Genomic DNA, 20,075 nt, shown 5'->3' on the forward strand with positions numbered 1-20,075 from the left:
GAGCCGCATAAGAGACCATACCACACATATCAGGGGCTTCATCAGAGTTGTCTCCACAGTCATCTTCTCCATCACAAACCCAGAAATGGAGCTTGCATAAGGAGTTATTACACAGGAACTCATCAGCTCTGCATATACTTCCTCCTTCATTTTTAAGGAAAGGAGAGTGTGAAAATTAGTAATGCCACACAGAAGGGGTCAGCATCCTCTATTTTTTCTATTATTTACTACTTTATTTCCATACATTTCTTTCCTTCATAGTACCAGAAATGGGAAATTTCCAAACACATTTCTTCAACAAAAAGCTTGTTTCTAATTATACAATTCCAAATATTTTCACATTATCGTCAAACATATCATATTTCTTAGGGAATAACAAGAGATAACAGAAGAACATTTTTGTAAATCTAAATAATCTTCAATTTATCACATTTTGGTTAAAATTTAAAAGGTTTTATCATTTAAAGTATTAATTTATATCATCCTGTTCTTTTGGACAACCAAAAGCAACAGCAATAACTTGCATTTGGGGATGGTCTTTGCCACACCTCTGACCAACAGTCCAAGGGGAGCATCTCATTCCTGAAGCTGGGCTTTCTATTTGATAAAGTATGGCTTATGGGAGGAGCATTGTCCTCTGTGTGGGGTCACTCCAATTAAAATCATATATATGTGTATATATATATATCATATATACATATATATTCATGATGGTTATAAAATATATTATATATTTACACACATATATATAATAGTAGGTTTCCATCTGTTTTTTAAACATCCTTATAGCTGCTAAAGAAACCACATGACTTTGGTAATAGGAAATGGAGAAATCAAGTTGGTACTGACCATGAATCTTCCTCTTTAGTGGATAGCTTTAAGAGTTAAAAAAAAAATTGCTAGGCAGACAACTGTAGGAGAAAAGTTGTCAATAAATTTACCCCTCTTCAAAATATACAAGTTAGAGCAATGACTGGCATGGAAAGGTAGACCCATGGTTATAATAGTGGCATGGATGCTATGGGGTTAACCATTGCTTTCTGATTGGATTTATTGTCTACTCTATAGGAAGAAGTACATACACAGCACTATAAATCTGGCAGGTAATTCATGGCTGGGGAGCTCACATTTTCCAAGGGTGAACTGACTGCTATTATTTAATCACACTTACACAGTATAATGCAGCTGACTGCTGCATACTATCATTTCATTATTTCTATACATGTAGATTAGAGCAGCTCTCAGACCTCATCAGTAAAGTTTCCTCATGCAGTGGAGGATAGAAACTCACAACTGATCAAAGTGAAGTGAATAAGTGACTGTGGAGTCTTCATCCATAAATGGGACATCTATCTGATACCCTCTTCCCCCAAGACTCAGGGGCCGTCTTGAAAAAAAGGGTGAAAATAATGTACAAATGCAAGGACAGGGACAATAAAAACCAAGGTCAAAGCTGGGTCTTGGTGGTACATGCCTTTAATCTCAGCACTTGGGAGGCAGAGGCAGGCAGGTCTCTGTGAGTTCAAGGACAGCCTGGTCTACAAAGCAAGGTCCAGGACAGCCAAAATTACAGAGAGAAACCCTGTCTCAAAAATCCAAAAACAAAAACAAAAGTAAACAAACAAACAAAAAACCCAGGGTGAAACAATGTCTTCTCTACATGAAAGGACTGTACTCATTGACTCAGCAACTGTATTCTGTGTTTACCTGCTCAAAACCTGAAAAAGATCAAACAAATAAATACTCATGCATGGATGGTAGAGGACCTCTTAAGCCCCTAACCATAGCTGAGAAACTTTGGACAGTTAATGGCTTCTGAAGGAAGAAATTAAGTTTTGCTTTTGTTTTGTTATTTAAATATGTGGCTTCTGGTAGGTTGACCATGCTACAGGCCATGGACTACACTCCTGATTATATTGCCAGCAGAAAATAAGGTCAATGAGCCGTAAAGAAACAGAAGAAGAGAGGAGCATAAAGGAAGAGGAGGAGGAAGAAGAGGTAGATGATGGCAAGGACAAAGACATGAAGATGGGACGGATGGGTGGATACAAGAGGAGTTAGAGGGAGGAGTGGAATATGAATTTTATTAAAAATCATTGTATGTGTTTATGAAATTCTCTAAAAACTATTATTTTTTTAGTTTAACTTGTACTTCTTTTCTACATAGAAATAAAGAAAAAACAGTTATTTTTAAATTTCTCCAACCCTAAAATACTGTCCTACTTACTCACTAAAATCTTATAGTACTCTTAAGAAGTTTCTACAATATAAAAAATAGTTCTGTAAAGATAAAAGTCATTTACTGATGCCATTTATTAATTATTTTTTATAAAATTTGGGCAATCAGGCATTGTTTTTGTATATTTAATGTTTTTACACAAAATGAAAATTACCTCAAATACAAAACTTTTAGAATATAAAATATATGTGCCAATATCACATGCAAAGAACCAAGTAAGCTAATAAATGTGGGTTCTGTGTATTGACAGATAAGAAACATAGTACAGATTTCTGTGCTTATTGGTGACTGTGGGTTTCTGTGCTTCTCTGGACAACCTATTAATTTCACAGATATCCAATATCTTCATCTATTACCAAAGCATAATAAAGTAACTTATCAAACCGTATTCATAAGTACTACCCAGTAATACATCACAGAGATATAAATTCAGAACTAAGATGAACAAATCAGTTTATTTTCCTGGTAAGAAATGCTCATGATTTTTATGCCTGCTGTGATTTACAAAACAAGTTCATTGTATGATGGGAACTTGGCAGATTTCATATAATTGACTTTAGAAACGATCTGATGTGATCAATTGCAGACATGCTTAGAGGAAGATATTTACAGTTTTATTGTTCAGAAATTTGAGTGACACTTAAAACAGGGGCTAAGAATTTCTGCAAAATTTCAAAAATAGGACTGGTTCTGCTTACATCTGCCACCTTTTAGAACCACAGAATTCTAAGACATGTAGAAATACAGGCTCTCAATTAGTCAGAGAGTTGACTAGTTGACATTCACAGCATAAGGCTTCAAACTCCACAGGATCCTGAAATGCTACTTTATTTCAAGTATCAGCAATGCTGAGCTCTAAATTGCTGCAATCTAAAAGTAATTTCAATTACCAAAACTCATATAATCTAATATATAACCATTTAATATTTTCCCTGAAAACAATACAAAGGAAAATACACGTGACTTTTACTATTAAAGGGAATCTAAACACACTCTTTGTGCTATGGTATATGCTTTAACTCCACCACTAGAACAACTGAGGCAATAGTACTTGATTTTGGGGCAATAGCTACCTAGATAGACTGTGTTTCCAAAAGGAAGAAGAAGGAGAAGTAGAATGGGGAGGAGAAGGAAGGAGAGAAGAAAGGAAGGAGGGAGGGAGGGAGGAAGAGAGAGACAGAGATCACATGAATATAGGGTTCAAGTATGCATTGCTTTAATTCAAAATCTTACAGTAGAGTCAAAATTTTTGGATAATAATGGTTTAAATTATTAATCTCATTGCATGCTGTATTTTGTGACAAATTAAATTCAGACACAGTTATGAACTCTTGACACATTTTATCTTAAAAAATTCTATTTATAGCATTTCAGTGCTATTAAAAGGAAAAGTGATCTTTCTACACTATTGAATTACATATCATTTTATTTATATATGCCCAGAAGAGTGCTGGCACAGCACTGTTTTTTTATTAAACATAGAAATATAAATTTAATTATAATTGTAACAGCAAGCTAAAGGTTTTTGTGATAACCTACTAATGACTTCAGACTGTACCATAAAGAATTTATATTTCAAACCATGCATCAGAGGACTCTTGGCATCCTGAATCCATTAAAATGCTTCATTCTCAAATGATATGAGGCACACAGAAGCAACAGAGTGGCTACAATTTAAAGAAATTGGCTAGGTTAACATTCCAGTTTGCTAGGTGTATTTGTGATCAATTCACCAGATGATGAATAGAAATTAGAAAACATAATACAAAGCTTAACAATGACATATGTAAACTATAACTGTGCTGCTCACAGCTTCTCACAGCTACCCAAGAAAACTGTTCAAGAGGATCACACAGAAAACAACCATTGATAGTTCTCATCTTGGTTTAGGTTGAGAGAAGTTTTGATATGTGATAATATTTTACAAAACACATAGTTTCCTTACTTTGAGCTTATGTTTGCTAAAAGAATACTATAAATCTTTTTTTCCCACAGATACCAGATCAATTAGAACAAAGAATGGAAGTTCAGGCTGCCATAAACATCAGGTTTGTTAGGACCATAGAGTCAGTCTATCTTTTAAAATACAAATGTTGTTGTTAATTCCATCAGATTTGGAATATTATTCTTGGAAACTAAGTAACCAAAGCTGAGTCACTGAAAAATGTGCACTGAAATAAACAAACAAAATAATATAAAAATACAAGTTGTGTAATGTTCAGCACATTTTTTTCTAATTCTCATTAACTTACAGTAACAACTACCTGTTTTTAATGTTGTGATATATAGCTGTGATCTAGTTACAAAACATTGCACTGAAATAAACAAACAAAATAATATAAAAATACAAGTTGTGTAATGTTCAGCACATTTCTTTCTAATTCTCATTAACTTACAGTAACAACTACCTTAACCTTGTGTGTGTGTGTGTTGGGGGGGCGGTATATTCAGCTGTGCCTGCAACATTAGAGCCAGAAGTGAGCTTGACATCTTCCTCTATTGCCCTACAGCTAGCCCCGTGAGAGTCTCTCACTGGACCTGTAGCTCACCATCTTGACTGGAATGCCTGGGCCACAAGCTCCTGTTATCTCTGTCCCCCCAACACTGGTCTTGCAGGTATACAAACACCTGGGCTTTATATGGATGCTGGGTATCAGAATTAAAATCATTTGCTCTTATCCTCTTGTACTTAATGTACTGATACATTACACACACACACACACACACACAGAGAGAGAGAGAGAGAGAGAGAGAGAGAGAGAGAGAGAGAGAGAGCTTCCTTGACTCCTAGGATAACATTTGTTAGTCGAAGTGTACCATTTCAAAGTGACAGGACATCAACTGTAATATAAGGGAGGTTTATTTTGGCTTTATATTTCCTTAAAGTTTTGAGAAATATTTATCAATACCAAAGTTACTTCCTCAGATTAAATTAAATAATAAAGTCGTAAACATTGTATCTCCTTAAGGAATATAAATTCAAGAATAAATACTTTAATCACCATGATACTTCAACTGAACATAATCAACTAGATGGAAAGAGCCCTAGAGAAGTTAGACCTGTGAGTAGATAGGGCAGATGCGGCTTTGTCAAATTTGTAAGTGATCATATGAAAGGCTCTCAACTCTGTCTTCCATCAATGAAGCACTGAGGAGAATCCATCTTAGTGTGAAAGATACTTGCAATTCCCATTTGCACAGGATGCCATATAATGGAGCAATGGTACATAAGGATCTGACATACAGTAAGGATTGGCAGGAACAAGGCAGCCCTGGCAGCCACAAATGGTTTGCACAGTTGACTACTCAGGCCATGTTCCAGAAACACAACTAGACCTCTACCTACACCAGAGCAAGGGCTGATTTTGAGCCCTGAATGGATTATCTACCAACTAAACCATAATCACAGAGCCTTTTATATGAGATTGTTGGTGATTTGGTGCTACCATGTGATCCAGGTGACTCTTGTCTCTAGAAAGATCAATGGCAAAGAGTGTGAGGTCAACTGAAGACAGAGCTATTTCAGAAGTTTATATGTTCTTTGTTCTCTATAGTGCAGTGCAGATTCTGAGGTGAACTGAAAGTTCTCCTAAATAAAGACATTATCAGGTTTAATATGGAGAAGCTATTTGATCATAGCCACTTGATCTACTTAAGAAACAGAAATATTTTAACTATGCAAAATCTGAAAGTGTTTTAAAATACTTGGGAGCCTGTGGTGGTATCATCTCTGTTAATCATGTTCTAGATGTTGAAATGTAAAGTCCATTGAGAGAAAGCTGTGATCTAGTTACAAAACATTGCACTGAAATAAACAAACAAAATAATATAAAAATACAAGTTGTGTAATGTTCATCACATTTCTTTCTAATTCTCATTAACTTACAGTAACAACTACCTGTTTTTAATGTTGTGATATATAGCCAAAAAATAGTTTCAAAAAAATGGTCTTCACACAGCTACAAAATATTGCAAGCAAAAATTGGAAATCATCTTCCAGACTGAAAAAATTACAAGTCATCTTCTCAACAACATGGAAACAAGAAAATCTCTGGCACAAACTACAAGCTACATATCATACAGGTAGCAACTATGTGCAATCCAGTAACCCATGTGATCCTCCTGTTCCCTCGGAGAAAGAAAAGCCATGTAGAAGGGACACAGTGGTAGGGCACAGAGAACACTTGTGCAGTCATGCTTCTAGAAACATTTCTTTTATGGATGCTGTGTCCTCTCTTTATAGAGACTGTGTCCCATAGCCATAAAAACTCTCCAAGTCTCTACACAACCTGCATCTTGTTTCTACAGAGCCTGCAGCCTCTTCAGAGACTGTGTGCCCTGTGGGGCGTTTACCCAACCACCCCCACAGTTCCCCAGAGTTTTCTTGAGTGCGAGCAGCAGGAAATATTAGATAGAAGGATTTATTGCGGAGAATATCGCGGAGATAAACAGATAGAAAATAACGGATAGCCTCGAGAGGGCCTGGAACCTATTCCAACGGGCCCCGACTGTCTCTGTCCCAGGGTTTTTATAGAGACGCCAAGGGGTGGAGCAAAAGACCTCCTCCCCCAGCACAGGCAAGTGCAGACCATCTCAGACACCTGCACTCAGGCCCGTGGTCTAATCATCCTCTATGAGGACCTGCTGGGAAAAGCCACGAGGAACCCGAGAACGGGCTCCCACAGGTCCCCCTTTCTTAATATATAAAAAAATAACTATAATGGCTTACAGCAATCTCCATAGCTGTTACACCTCCCAGTATGGGAGTAGAGGATGATATAGATGGCATTTCTCTTTTGAATTAGGTCCAAGGTGACTACAGCAGCCTTAGCTGCCTCAAGCCCTTTCTAAGCCAAAAACTCTTAAGGCAACTACAAACTTAAAGAATCCCTTAGCTTCATCATTACCATTAACAGGTTAACATAAATATTGCTATACATAGCCACAATTCTCTCAGTCTTACAACTCAAAGCAAACTCTTAACAGAACCATTTGAATTAGCATATATGGTGCTATATATAGTTAACAATTTTCTCCGTCTTACAACTTTAACTCAATCATTTGAATTTTCTTGCTAACAGAACATAGGAAAAACTTCGATGTATTCCCAAACTTAAATATTTCCTTAACTCCACAAAACCAGGGTGCATTAATATCAATAGGGTTCTGCAAACATAATTCAATCTCATAGCTCCTCCTTTTCTTTATAATTTTTTAAAGAAAACCTCAAACCTAGTTAGAAGAAACTCATACAATTCCTACAAACCCATATTGAAAAGCAGTCTTCTCAATCTAACCATTAACACTTTGAAAACTTAGCAAAACATCCAAAAGCAGTTTAATAAAACTCTTTATACTTTAAAAGTAGTCTCTTAATATACCCCATTTGCATTTCTTACTAACAATAACATGACATTAATCCACTCAAACAACTTTTGAAATTAGACTAAGGAATATTAACTCTCCCTCTTTTCTTTATAATTTAAGCAAAATCTCAAGCCTAGTTAGAAAACCCAAACTTCTGTTTAAACAGTTCCGTTTGTAACACAAACCAGTTCCATAAGTAATTCCATTTTACATATTCATGAATCACCAGTTAATAAAGCATATATGCATACACAAAACTGCATCTTGATTCTAGGTAGAAATAAATTTCTTCATTTAAACAGTTCCATTTTTAACCCAATTCCAGCAAACAGTTCTAGGTCATTACTATGAATAAACTCAAAATTGTCCCATTGCAATGAAATCTCTACTGTTCATTTCATTTCTTAAGTCCCAAAATTCACATGATAAATTCTGGTACGAGCCTTCCAAATATGAAGAAATCCATAACCAAAATCTTTTTGTAATTTTATCTCATTTTAAGTTCAAAAAGTTCAAACAAATAAATTCTGGTATCAGGCTTTCACTTCCAAATATGAAGAGACTTTTTACAACCAAAACTTTTTGCAGTTAACAATTTTAGTTCAAACAAGCGTCTCTGCAACTTTGGTTCTCACAGACCGACCTTTTTAGGTACAGTAGTAGTCTAAACTGCACCGTTTTTTGATGTTAGCTCAGATTTTTCTGTGTTGCGTCGATTTTCCATGGATCTCAGCTGCGGATGCCTTGTTGTGCTGGTTCTGGCGTCCGCCATTCTTAGTTTCTTAGCGGCTTTTGGAACTTTTGAAAACTAGGACACTACCTTCTGTGTCTCAGGTTTTTTCACCATATACATTAAGAATAGACTCACACTTAACATTTACACTTTACAAACTCACATATAACATTTTTTGCATTTAGATTCACATTCAAAATTTACGTGTTTTTACAAACTCACATATAACACATTAACATCTACTTATTTATACTCCTTAAGGAAACTATAGAACTACTTTAGCAAATATATTTCTTATATACTTATCATATTTCTTATTTAAACTTACATTTACAATTAGTATCTTTACTTCTTACAAGCTTATTACTACATGTCTTAAGACTACCTTAGATATTTCTTGCAAGCTTATTTTCTTAAAGGAACTCTATAGATCTATTTTACAAACTTATACAGGGCTACCATTAGCATATATTTAACTTAGCAAACACCTAAAGATTTCTTAACACAGATCTAACAAGATAATTTTTACAAACTCACATATCTTATTTTCATCTTTTTCTATTTCTTACTCTTAATTATTAGTACTATCTCTATTAGACAGATTCTCTTAACTAGACAGGAAGTATGTACATCATTTCTAAAGTTTAGAGTTTATAGTCAGCTTTGTTATAAAGCACTGGGATTTAGTGAGTGTTGTTGTTATAGAATTGTGATAGTTGTTGCTAGGGGACTGTAACCTTCCCAGGATGACGCCACACTCCAAAGTTGCCAGTTCTCTCAGCCGTTCCGGACCCAGCAGACATGCACTGTCAGCGGTAAACGGTTTTTAACTAGAGGCTGTCCCTTCACCCAAATTCATAATAGTTCCCCTAAGTACTTCAATTCAGACAAATGTTTCTATTACAGCAGTACTCTTGGTTTGTTCTACCGAAAAACTTCCCTTCACGCTGACGGTGAAATTACCGTATTTAGCTGCTGTAAGCTCTTTGCCAAATATCGCACAGTTATTAGGTGATATAAAGTATTTTTCCAAAGGAGCTAGTAAAGCCAAAAGCGGCACAGCTCCAAACTCTATTTCCTCACTGTTTGCATCAACCAGTGACAAAACCCCAGAAACACTAATCGAGCCACTTTCATTCTGGTTCCTTTATAGGAACGTCATTGGAGCTGACTTTTCCTTAGTTCCACGCTTCTTACCAGACGCTCCGGTAACCACCGAGCTTCATTCTCCTCTTGTGAAAAGACACAAACATGTCCTCAACCCCATATTAGCACAGGATCGGGACCCTTCCATAATCCCGAGCAGGGATCTTTCCATTTCCCATTACCCTCAGCTAAAGGACCAGGAAGATTGGAGTGAGCTCTAATATGGCCCACAAAGCATGGCAGCTTGCTTTTGTGGAATAGCATCTTGGAATTGTTGAAACATTTTGACTGGATTGTTGTTAGTTCCAGTATTTTAACCAAAACTGTTACTATTCAAAGGAGTCAAGAACATAAATGTTCTTTCTGACTCAGCACATTAGCTTTAACTCTCAATATTATTAGCAGCTGTAATATTTAGCATTGATTTCTTACAAGGAATTTTCAGGTGAAGCAACTATTTTTTTAAGACAGATTTTCTGAAGTTTGTTTCCCATCTATAAAGCAGTCATTTCTTTTTGAATGCTTGTTTCTTATCCCCTTAATTAGATTTGCAAAGGAATCACTCATTGCAGGCTGTTTGTTCAAGAGGTAAATAATTTTTAATTTCACATAAGTTTCTTCATATCTAAGACAATGTTCAGTGTATAAACTGCTCTCTTGCTTTAAGGATTTTAAAGTGGCTTGTTTGCTCTTAAAGGTAGCTTTTTGTCTTCCAACTACCATAAAAACTTTGCACAGCTATTAAGGTAAATAAGTCATTTTACCAACCCCCAAACCGCGAAGTGCCTAGTTCCATATCCTTTCAATGTTTCATTGGAACTGACACTTAAAATTCTTAGATGATTTTCCTCCTTATTCTTTTAAAAGCTGTATTTTAAAGTTTACCATGAACGTATTTTCGAGCTGACATAAGTGTTTCAGGGCAATGTCGCCATCTTTAGCAGAAAAACTACCTTTCCCAGAATGCATTTCCCTTATATCAGTCCATAATAGTATCAGTCCCTTAAATCAGTCCTTTATATCATTTCCATTATATCAGTCATTTCCCATAGTTCTTTTTGGGTCTGAGAGTCAACTTTTAAGTTCTTTTTTACCAGACTTGCTTACAAATTCTTGCCCGGGAGGTTTGAACAAAGTTTTTTGCTTTTGCAATGGGAGATTTGAACAGGCATTTTACATTTTCAATTATGGGACATTGGGAGGTTTCTGGTCTCTCCTCAGCTGGCTTTAACAGGTGTCTCTCCTTTAATTGACACTGGCCTCCAAATCAGAACTGCACCTGCCTCATTAGCATTGAGGCTGGCATTTCTGATAGCAACTTTCCTCGGGGCTTGTGTTTGTTTTAGCCAGTTAGTGAAAAACAAATATTTACAACAGAGTTTTTTCATAGCTCTTTCAGAGAGATTTTCTCCCACTGATTTATCTCATTTTGCTTGTTCCTTCCCCCGCCAGATGCAGAGCTTCAGGTATCTGTCTGCGGCTCTGTACCTCTGCTAGCTGCCTTTGGAAGTAGGGGCTTTTTCCCCCCAAAATCTGCCCCAAATTCTAGCAGCCTTTTCAGGTCATATTTTTCTGGGGAGGAATCGGTCCCTTCTGTTTCTTCAGAGTCTTTCTCCCAGACAGTTCCCAGTTTGGTCTCAGTTTATCCCCTCTACCCCAGAAACAGTTTCCGACACTACAGTGGCGGCTTTCCCTGCTACTGAAGGTAGGGGCTTTTTGTCCGTTTGTTTTCTGGGTCTGTGTGGTTTGCGTACAGACTGAAAATCTAACAAGGGAGGTTTTTGCCATTTCTAAACTCCCATTAGGACAGGCGTTTTGTTTCATCAGGCCTTCACCTGGCCCAGTCCCCCAATGGGTTGTGTTTGTCTGGGTGTATCAAGGACAGAGCTTATGCCAGAGGCAATCACCCCTCAGGGCTACACTCCCTCATCTCAAGGAGTCAGTTGAAACAAAGCTTTTCTCAAAGAGATGCTTTCTGACAGAAAAGAAAGCTTTACTCCTGGATATTTCTGTTCTGCCCTGGCTGGGCTCTTTCCCCAGACAGCATTCTGACTCAGCAGCACAACTGCTTCAGACACAGTTCAGCTTTACTGTTTTCCCAGAAAGGTCCTTACTGATAGGAAAGCTTTTTTCTCAGATTTCTTTTTTGCAGCTGTGGACCTATTAACCCGGGACTTGTAGGAACGCAGACAACTGTGCTGTTCCCACTGGCTTTAGCTTTGGTTGTTCATTAGCAACCTTCCCCTGGGTCCTGCACCTTCCTGCCTCAGCTCTGTGCTCCAGGAAGTTTGCAACTGCAGGAACCCTAGTATCCCTGAAATGCACCCCAACTCAGAGACGCTGGCCAGTCGCCTCTGGGTTTTTGCTCAGAAGTGAGGATACAATGCTAACATTTTGCACTGCTTCAGGGGATCTTTGCATTAGGACGATTAGGAGCACCTTTTCATTCTGAAATGCTCACTCAGAAACAAAACCCTTGATGCCTCAGCTCGGTTGTAACTGAGAAGCTTGGCTTTTTTGCTTTTCTCAGGTAAAGTTTCTGGCCCTTTTGGGCTCTCTGTAGCTCTTTACCCACACTCTCCCAAGCGTTTCCCTCAGGGTACTCTGACCCACTGTCTTTTACTAGCTTGAAGAGACAGAGCTTAGAAGAGGTTTTTAGGAACTTGTCCCTGCCTCCTGCATTGCAGGGAGGATTTTTAAAGCTTGAAAGAGAACTTAGAGGTTTTGCTGTCTTAAGAGGTTTGTTGTTTTTCCCTTAGAGCTAATCACAGGTGGTCCCCATACTAATATCTTCAGGTGATTCTAATTTTTGCCCTTGAAAGTTAAAGGCTTTAGTTTTTAAGTTTGAGAGCTTTTGAGAAAGATTAAGGCTTTTTAGAGATTTTTTTCCCCAAAATTTTCCAAGAAAAGCTTTTAGTTTAAGAGAAAGTTTTTTTTCCCCCCAAGAGAAAGAGCAACTTTTCCCAAAACTTCCCAACTTTAAACTTTTTGGCTTTTTACATCCCCATTTTTGCCTCAGGGAGAAATCACTTTCTCCTGCCGCTTGGACTTAGCATTTCAGCTGCCCCAGGTCAAAAGCTTCCATAGGAAATCTATTCTTCCCCATAAGCTCGAAGAAGAGCTTTTTTACTACCCAAATAGCCCAAAGAAAGATTTTTTTCCCCCAGTTTGCATTCAGAGCCCCCAAGTTAGAAAACTGAAGTTTTTCTGTCTAGTTGCCTTACTTATTTTTTCCTACACAATCTTACACTTCTAAGTTTTTCCTACACTATTTTACTACCCTATGCCTTATACTTATTTTTCACAGATAGAAATTGAGAAAGGGATAGAAGATAGAAAATTTTGACAGAAGAGAATTTCGCTGCAGCATCGGACATCCTTCCAGTCCGCTTTCCTTTTCTCTCGAGGATAAAACCCCTGCCTCTCAATAATATATATAAAAAATATATATTTTCCATAACACCGGCATGCCTCATCCACTGGCAGGGCTGAACTCAGCACTTTCGCCAAAAACTCTGTAATAAAACTATTATTTTCCTTTATCTTTAGTCCCTATTACTTTGTCTTTAGTCCCTGTTCATTTGTCTTTAGTCCCCCCTTTTTTTAGTCCCCCCTTTTTTTCTTTAGTCCCTTTTTTCTTTTTTCTTTAGTCCCTGTTCGTGGCGCCATTCTGTGGGGCGTTTACCCAACCACCCCCACAGTTCCCCAGAGTTTTCTTGAGTGCGAGCAGCAGGAAATATTAGATAGAAGGATTTATTGCGGAGAATATCGCGGAGATAAACAGATAGAAAATAACGGATAGCCTCGAGAGGGCCTGGAACCTATTCCAACGGGCCCCGACTGTCTCTGTCCCAGGGTTTTTATAGAGACGCCAAGGGGTGGAGCAAAAGACCTCCTCCCCCAGCACAGGCAAGTGCAGACCATCTCAGACACCTGCACTCAGGCCCGTGGTCTAATCATCCTCTATGAGGACCTGCTGGGAAAAGCCACGAGGAACCCGAGAACGGGCTCCCACAGTGCCCCCACCCTACCATAGAGGCTGTGTCCTCTATACCTCTCATTTTATCACTGACTTGGTTTCTTTCTTGGAGACAGTCTGCCATCAGGTCCTCTAAACTCTTGCATATGAGTGAGTTTTCTCCCATTGTGCATTGGTTGGACTTACATTCTGTTTCAAAATTTTGTGGATTTTATTTATTTACTGCAAGGTATTATGGAATGGAACTAGAAAGAGCTGAAAGAATTATTCATAAATCTTATCCTTTGCATATCCTATAGACACTATCGAGCAACTTTACTTCCATGCTCTCATTTATAAGCACATGCACACCACCACCACCATCTTACCTCTGCCACAGTTCTCTTCATCACTTCCATCCACACAGTCATAAACTCCGTCACACAGCCATCGAATTGGAATACAGTATGCTTTATTTTTACATCGAAACTGATCTTCCTTGCATTCTATCACACAGTCCATCTGTTCAAACACAATGGGAAAGCAGTGTATTCATTAATGTTGATGGAATCACAGGCAGTCTAACCATGAAATTCACAATAGTTGATGTTTGCTATAGAGTGAGAGTCATCTTATTTTGCCTTCATGAACACAACCTCTACAAGTAACAAAGTTTTTTAGTATATAGATAGAATGAAGGTCCATCTATATGTTATATTCATATATAACATATAGCTGCATAGAATTTGAGACAGTTCTGATAGTCAAAATTTTGCTTATTTTTTATTGCATTTGCTCTTTCAACCCCAGTTCATGCAATTCAAAACTTTAATCAAATGATAGTTTTACCTCATCTGAACCATCAACACAGTCAGGTTCTCCATTACATTTCAAAGATGCTGACAGACATCCTCCACTGGCACACATATATTCACTTGATGAGCAAGCAGGGAAGGCTAAACAATTATAAAGCTGAAGTTTAGATATAGCAAAAAAGAATAACTGATTTAGAAGGTAAAATATATAAAAGCATATGCAAATATGAATTCATGGACAGACTATGATGAGCTTATGATATTTTAAAAAGGTTCAATAACTAGGATTAAGGGCCATTTAAATTGTGATTTACACTATTGTTTTGTTATATATAGGATGTAATTGGCTGTGAAGTAAGGATTTAACACAATAGACTAAATAAACAAGAAAAATTATTGAGATCTTATTCCATTGTTCATAAAGAGTTAAGTGAGTTTCTCAAATTTTAAATTATCTCAAAGATGTCTACTTTCAAAACTGAAAAGCATTAAGTAGCCTTGAGGAAGTTCATATATATATTCACAGAAAGTGAAAATATTGGCATGAGACACCCATTTGAACCTTTTTGTCTTCAGACTTAAAGATAGCATTTGTGTAGTTAACCAATCATGTAGAATTTATAGTATTTCTTTCTTCTTCTTTCTATATTATTTATTTATTTGTTTGTTTGTTTATTTATTTATTTTTGAGACAGAGTTTCTCTGTGTAGCCCTGGCTGTCCTGGAACACATTCTATAGACCAGGGTGGCCTTGAATTCAGAGATATTTCTGCCTCTGCCTCTTGAGTTCTAGGATTAAAGGTGTGCACCACCACTGTCCAGCAGTTTTTTTTTTCCTTAAGCAGAGTTATTAAATGGATAAATTACTGGCATATCCCAGTTTTAATTAATTATCATATAATTTATGATAGCTGTATTTTGCCTATAGATTTGGATGCTAATGCTTTTATTGAGACTTCTAGTGTTTGACCTTATGTTTGATAATGAGGTGACCTAAATTACTTTACCATCACATTGAGGACTAATTGCTTAGACAAAGGTGTAAAAGGCTCCCTTGAGTTTCAATTCTTTTATACAACAGTTTTGCCTAGAGAATCTGGTAGATACAATGACTAAGAATACATCTGGAGGTGGAAAGAAAGATGGATCATAGCTTGAGGAGAGTTCATGGCAGTGAGTAAGCTGTTTCTAGGGCCTTGTCTCCCAAGACTATGCATTTGTGCATGTATATGGATGGCAATAGGTATTTGTTTTTGTATTTGTTTTCCTATAAAACAATGCAATTTAAACATCCTGATAAGTATTCTACGTTTAACAAACATATTTTAGAACCATTTTTAAGAAATAGAAATATATGAACTAAATAATTTTTCTATATCCTCCATGACTTTCTAATTTCCACTTGACTTGGTAGGAGACATAAATAAAAATATATATATCTGTTTGCTTCTCAGCTGGCCCATGCAACTGCTGCTATCTGTTTCAGAAACTCACCTTCTATGATTGAAAACCTGATCACACAGTTGAAACAAATTTCAATTTGTAATAATGGATGCCAATTCCAAGACAGACTCTTGGATCCCCTATAGAAGTAATGGTTTTACCTGCCAAAATGACTTTTAAAAATTGGAAGAGCACTCAAAGAGCATATTCACAGATACTTCAATTGATCTCTAAAAGCCAGTACACTGTGTGCTTGTGCCACAGTTTTCTGGACAAAACACCTTGGTTTAAATTCTATCAAGTTAAAAACAACTGCTAAGTTGGATATTCTGCTCTCATTTTACCTGGTTCACAGTTTTTCTCATCTTCTCCATATTTACAGTCTTCATGTCCATCACACTTCCATTTTGCTGAAAGGCATTGACCATTGGAACACTGAAACTGATCTTTGGAACAACTTGTTTCACAATTTTTCTGCCAAGTATAACACAGAGATAATTTAATTAATTATATTGTAGAAAAATATCTGCTAAGCCAAAAGACAACAAAAATGTCTATAATGGTTTAAAAGCCATAAGAACTGTTTAAGACACTGCATATGTTCATTGCTGGCCTATGAGTGTGACAGAGTGATAACAATTTTCCAATTTTCTCATTGAATAGTTTCTTTTTCTAAATTTTTAAATTAAAATTAATTACATCATTTCTTCCCTTCTCTTTCCTTACTTCAACTCCTCCTATGTCCCCCCACCCTTCTCTTCCTCTTAAATTCATAGCATCCTTTTCTTTAATTGTTCTTGTGCCCTCTTTTGGCCATCAAGAGCACCAGCACACATGTGCACATACAAACATAAACATGAAGAAACTATTTTTTTTTTTATAAATATGATTAGACTTTTCAAATACAATTCAGAGAATATTGTCCTTTCTGGAATCCCTCTGGGATTGAAACTGCTTTTAGCAAAACAAGACTTAACATTGCCTATGTTTAAAGAAAAATTCCATTTTCTCTTTTCTTACACCGAAGTCAGTACATCTTAGGAAAGGTCTTTTTTATTATTTCCAATAATAGTTGCTTCCAGATAAGCCACATTTTAGACTTGCATCTCAGGGCTGGTATCAGTCATCCAGATCTGAACTTTAATACAAATTCAAATTAATGGCACATTATCCATTCAAGAAAGAGATCTGCAGTCTAACTGCTACTGTATAGCTCCAGAGCTTAACTCATCTCACATGAAGAGGATGAGGAACAGACTGGAAAATGAGTTTTTCAATTATAGTTATGTCAACTTCCAGTAACTGAAAGTCTAATGCTGCAATAGAATTTTTCCATGGACACAGTATATATACATTATTATCTTAAATAATTTTAAATATATTTTAATCATATTCTTCTCCTACTCTAAGTTCTTCCATATCTTCTTCATCTTGATACCAGCCCAACTTTAAGTTAACAAACCAAACACTCAATACATCAAAACTCCCAAAACGTAGAAAACAAACAACAAAAGCACCCATAAAGAAAACAAACAAACAAACAATAAACCCCATCAAACTATTACCAAATAAAAACACACACACAAAAACCAGTGGAGTCCACGATTTGTTGGTCAACTTCTCTTGACGTGTATGTCCTATAATTGTTGATACAGTCAGTGCTACTCCACTGGCAAAGACTGATTGTCCCTCTCCCAGAAGGTATGACAGTTCAGTTGTTAACCTTGATCCTAGTGGCTAGGTTTTCATTCCTTCACTTATTTTTGGCTACAATAAAATAGAATATAGTAATATAAAACAAAAACTACCACATCAACATTGGAGAAGACAAAGAAAAAGAAAAGAGACCAAGCGAAGGCACAAGAGTCAGAGACCCACTCAGGAATCCCATAAAAACACTAAACCAAAAGCCATACTATAAATGCAGAGGACCTGGTGAAGACCTTAGCAGGCTCTATACACATTGCTCAGTCTCTGTGAGTTCCTATGTGCTTTGCTCATGTTGTTTTGAGGTTATTGTTTTCTTGATATCCTCCATCCCCTCTGGCTCTTACATTCTTTCTGCCTTCTTTTCTGCAGGGTTACCTGAGCCATGATCAGTAAGGACCGTTTATGACTGAGTGTTCCAAGGTTTCTCTTTCTCTCTGTATAATGTTTGGCTATGTGTCTCTATATTTGTTCACATCTGCTGCACGAAGAAGCTCCTCTGATGATGGTTGAAGAAGGAAAAGGTTTGTCTTCCTGGGTCAGTGATACCTCATTTAAGGATGGCTTTTTTTTTCTAATTCCACCCTTTTACCCGCAAATTTCATGATGTCATTGTTTTAATGCCTGAGTGATACTTCATTGTATAAATGTGCCACATTTTCTTTGTCTTTTTGTCTGTTGAATGACATTTGGTTGTTTTCAATTTGTAGCTATTATGAATAGAATAGAATAGATATGAACATGGTTGAGCAAGTATCTGTTTGGTAAGATGAAGCATCATTTGGTTATATGCCCAATTGAAGTGTCTTAGAGTTTTATTTCTGTGAAGAGACACCACAACCTCAGCCCCTTTTATATAGGAAAATATTTAATTGGGGCTGGCTTACAGGTTCAGAGATTTAGTCCATTATTATTATGGCAGAAAACATGACAACTCAGAGGCAGACATGGTAAGGAGCTAAGATTTCTACATCTAAATCAACAGGCAGAAGGAAAAGAGAGAGACACTGGGCCTGGCTTGAGCATATGAAACTTCAAAACCCACCCCTAGTGACACATTTCTTCAAACAATGCCACACCTACTCCAACATGGTCACAAGTCCTAATAGGGTCACTTCCAATGGGTATATGAGTGTCATTTTCATTCTCAGCACCCCATTCCACTCCCTGGCTCCTATAGGCTTATAAACATATCAGAAGGAAAAATTTGTTTAATCCTTTTTCAAAAGTCCCTATAGTCTATCACAATATAAGCACTCTTTAAAAGTACAAAGTTCAAAGTCTCTTTTGAGATTCATGCAATCATTTAACTGTATTCCCCTGTAAAATCAAAATGAAAAAGCAGATCACATGCTTCTAACATACAATGACACAGGATAAACATTACTGTACTAAAAGGAAGGAAAGTGGGCATATGAGGAAATACTGGACCAAAGAAAAACCAAAAGCCAGTTGGGAAAACTTCAAACTCTGTGTCTCCATGTCTAATGTCAAAGCACTCTTTAGATCTCTCTCCAACTCATTTTAGCTATATTGATTGCAACACATATCTTTCTTTTTCTTGGGCTAGTTCTGCTCGCTGTTAGCAGAATTCCTCTACAGGTATCCCATGACTCTGGCATCTCTAAAATTTTGGGATCTACAAAGCAATCTAGGCTTCACCTTCACAGACTCACACATTGGCTTATCTAGACCTCCATGCAGGGACACCCTTGACACATGCCTGGCCTCAGTAGCTTTCATTAGCTGTGGAGGGAGACTCCATAAACCCTTTCTTGTATTTTTCACTCTAAAGACAGAACCAAAGTTGCCAAAGTGGCCAAAGTTGCCAAGCTCTTCTGCTTGCTGGGGCTGGAACATGCTCCCCCTCATTCAAATACATTTTCACCAGCTTTCTGCTTTTGATGGTTTCCTTCACTGCCTAAGCTTGGCTGTTCTGGATTTTTCTCTGTAGCTCAGGTTGGCCTCAAACTCAGAGATCTGGCAGTCTCTGCCTTCCCAGTGCTGGGACTAAAGGTATGCATCACCAATCTAAGCCATTTGGCATTTGTATATAGGAGGACTACTGATTTGTGTCAGTTAACTTTGTATACATCTACTTTCCTGAATATGCTTGTCAGTTGTAGCATTTTCCTGGTAAAATTTCAAGTAACTTAGGTATACCATTATATTGTGGACAATTAAAGATACTTTGACTTCTTCCTTTCCAATTTTATCCCCCTGATCTCCTTCAGTTGTCTTATTTTCCTAGCTAAGGTTACAAACACTCTAGTGAAAATGTGTCGAAAGAGTGGACAGTGGAATTAATTTGAGTTTTTTTTTTTTCCTTTTAAGTTGATATTTGCTATGTACTTGCTGTAAATTGCCTTTATTCTACTTAGGTATGTATCTTATATCCCTAATCTCTCCAATACTTTTATCATGAAGGGCAGTTTGATTTCATCAAAGGGTTTCTCTGTATCTAATGAGATAACCATGTGTTTTTTTACTTCAATTTTATATGGTGAATTACATTTACTGATTATGTATGTTGAACCATTTCTGCATCTCTGGCATGAAGCCTACTTGATCATGGGGGCGATCCTTTTGGTGTATTCATGGATTCATTCAGTTTGCAAGTATTTTATTATTTTTGCATCTATGTTAGTAAGGAAAATTAGTCTGAAA

The 20,075-nt window shown here is 36.9% G+C and overlaps 1 protein-coding gene across 1 annotated transcript in view; it reads right to left on the reverse strand.

Annotated features, from left to right (window-relative positions):
* Positions 1-20,075, reverse strand: part of Lrp1b (LDL receptor related protein 1B) — a 1,617,914-nt gene that overhangs the window by 143,486 nt on the left and 1,454,353 nt on the right. The window contains exons 69-72 of the mRNA XM_059258831.1: positions 16,046-16,175; positions 14,293-14,399; positions 13,833-13,965; positions 22-144 (exon numbers count right to left, since the gene is read on the reverse strand). Coding sequence (XP_059114814.1) covers positions 22-144; positions 13,833-13,965; positions 14,293-14,399; positions 16,046-16,175 — 493 coding nt within the window. The remainder of the gene's footprint in view (positions 1-21; positions 145-13,832; positions 13,966-14,292; positions 14,400-16,045; positions 16,176-20,075) is intronic.

This window comes from Peromyscus eremicus, chromosome 4 (assembly GCF_949786415.1).
Source record: "Peromyscus eremicus chromosome 4, PerEre_H2_v1, whole genome shotgun sequence".
In the NCBI taxonomy this organism is placed as follows: Eukaryota; Metazoa; Chordata; class Mammalia; order Rodentia; family Cricetidae; genus Peromyscus; species Peromyscus eremicus.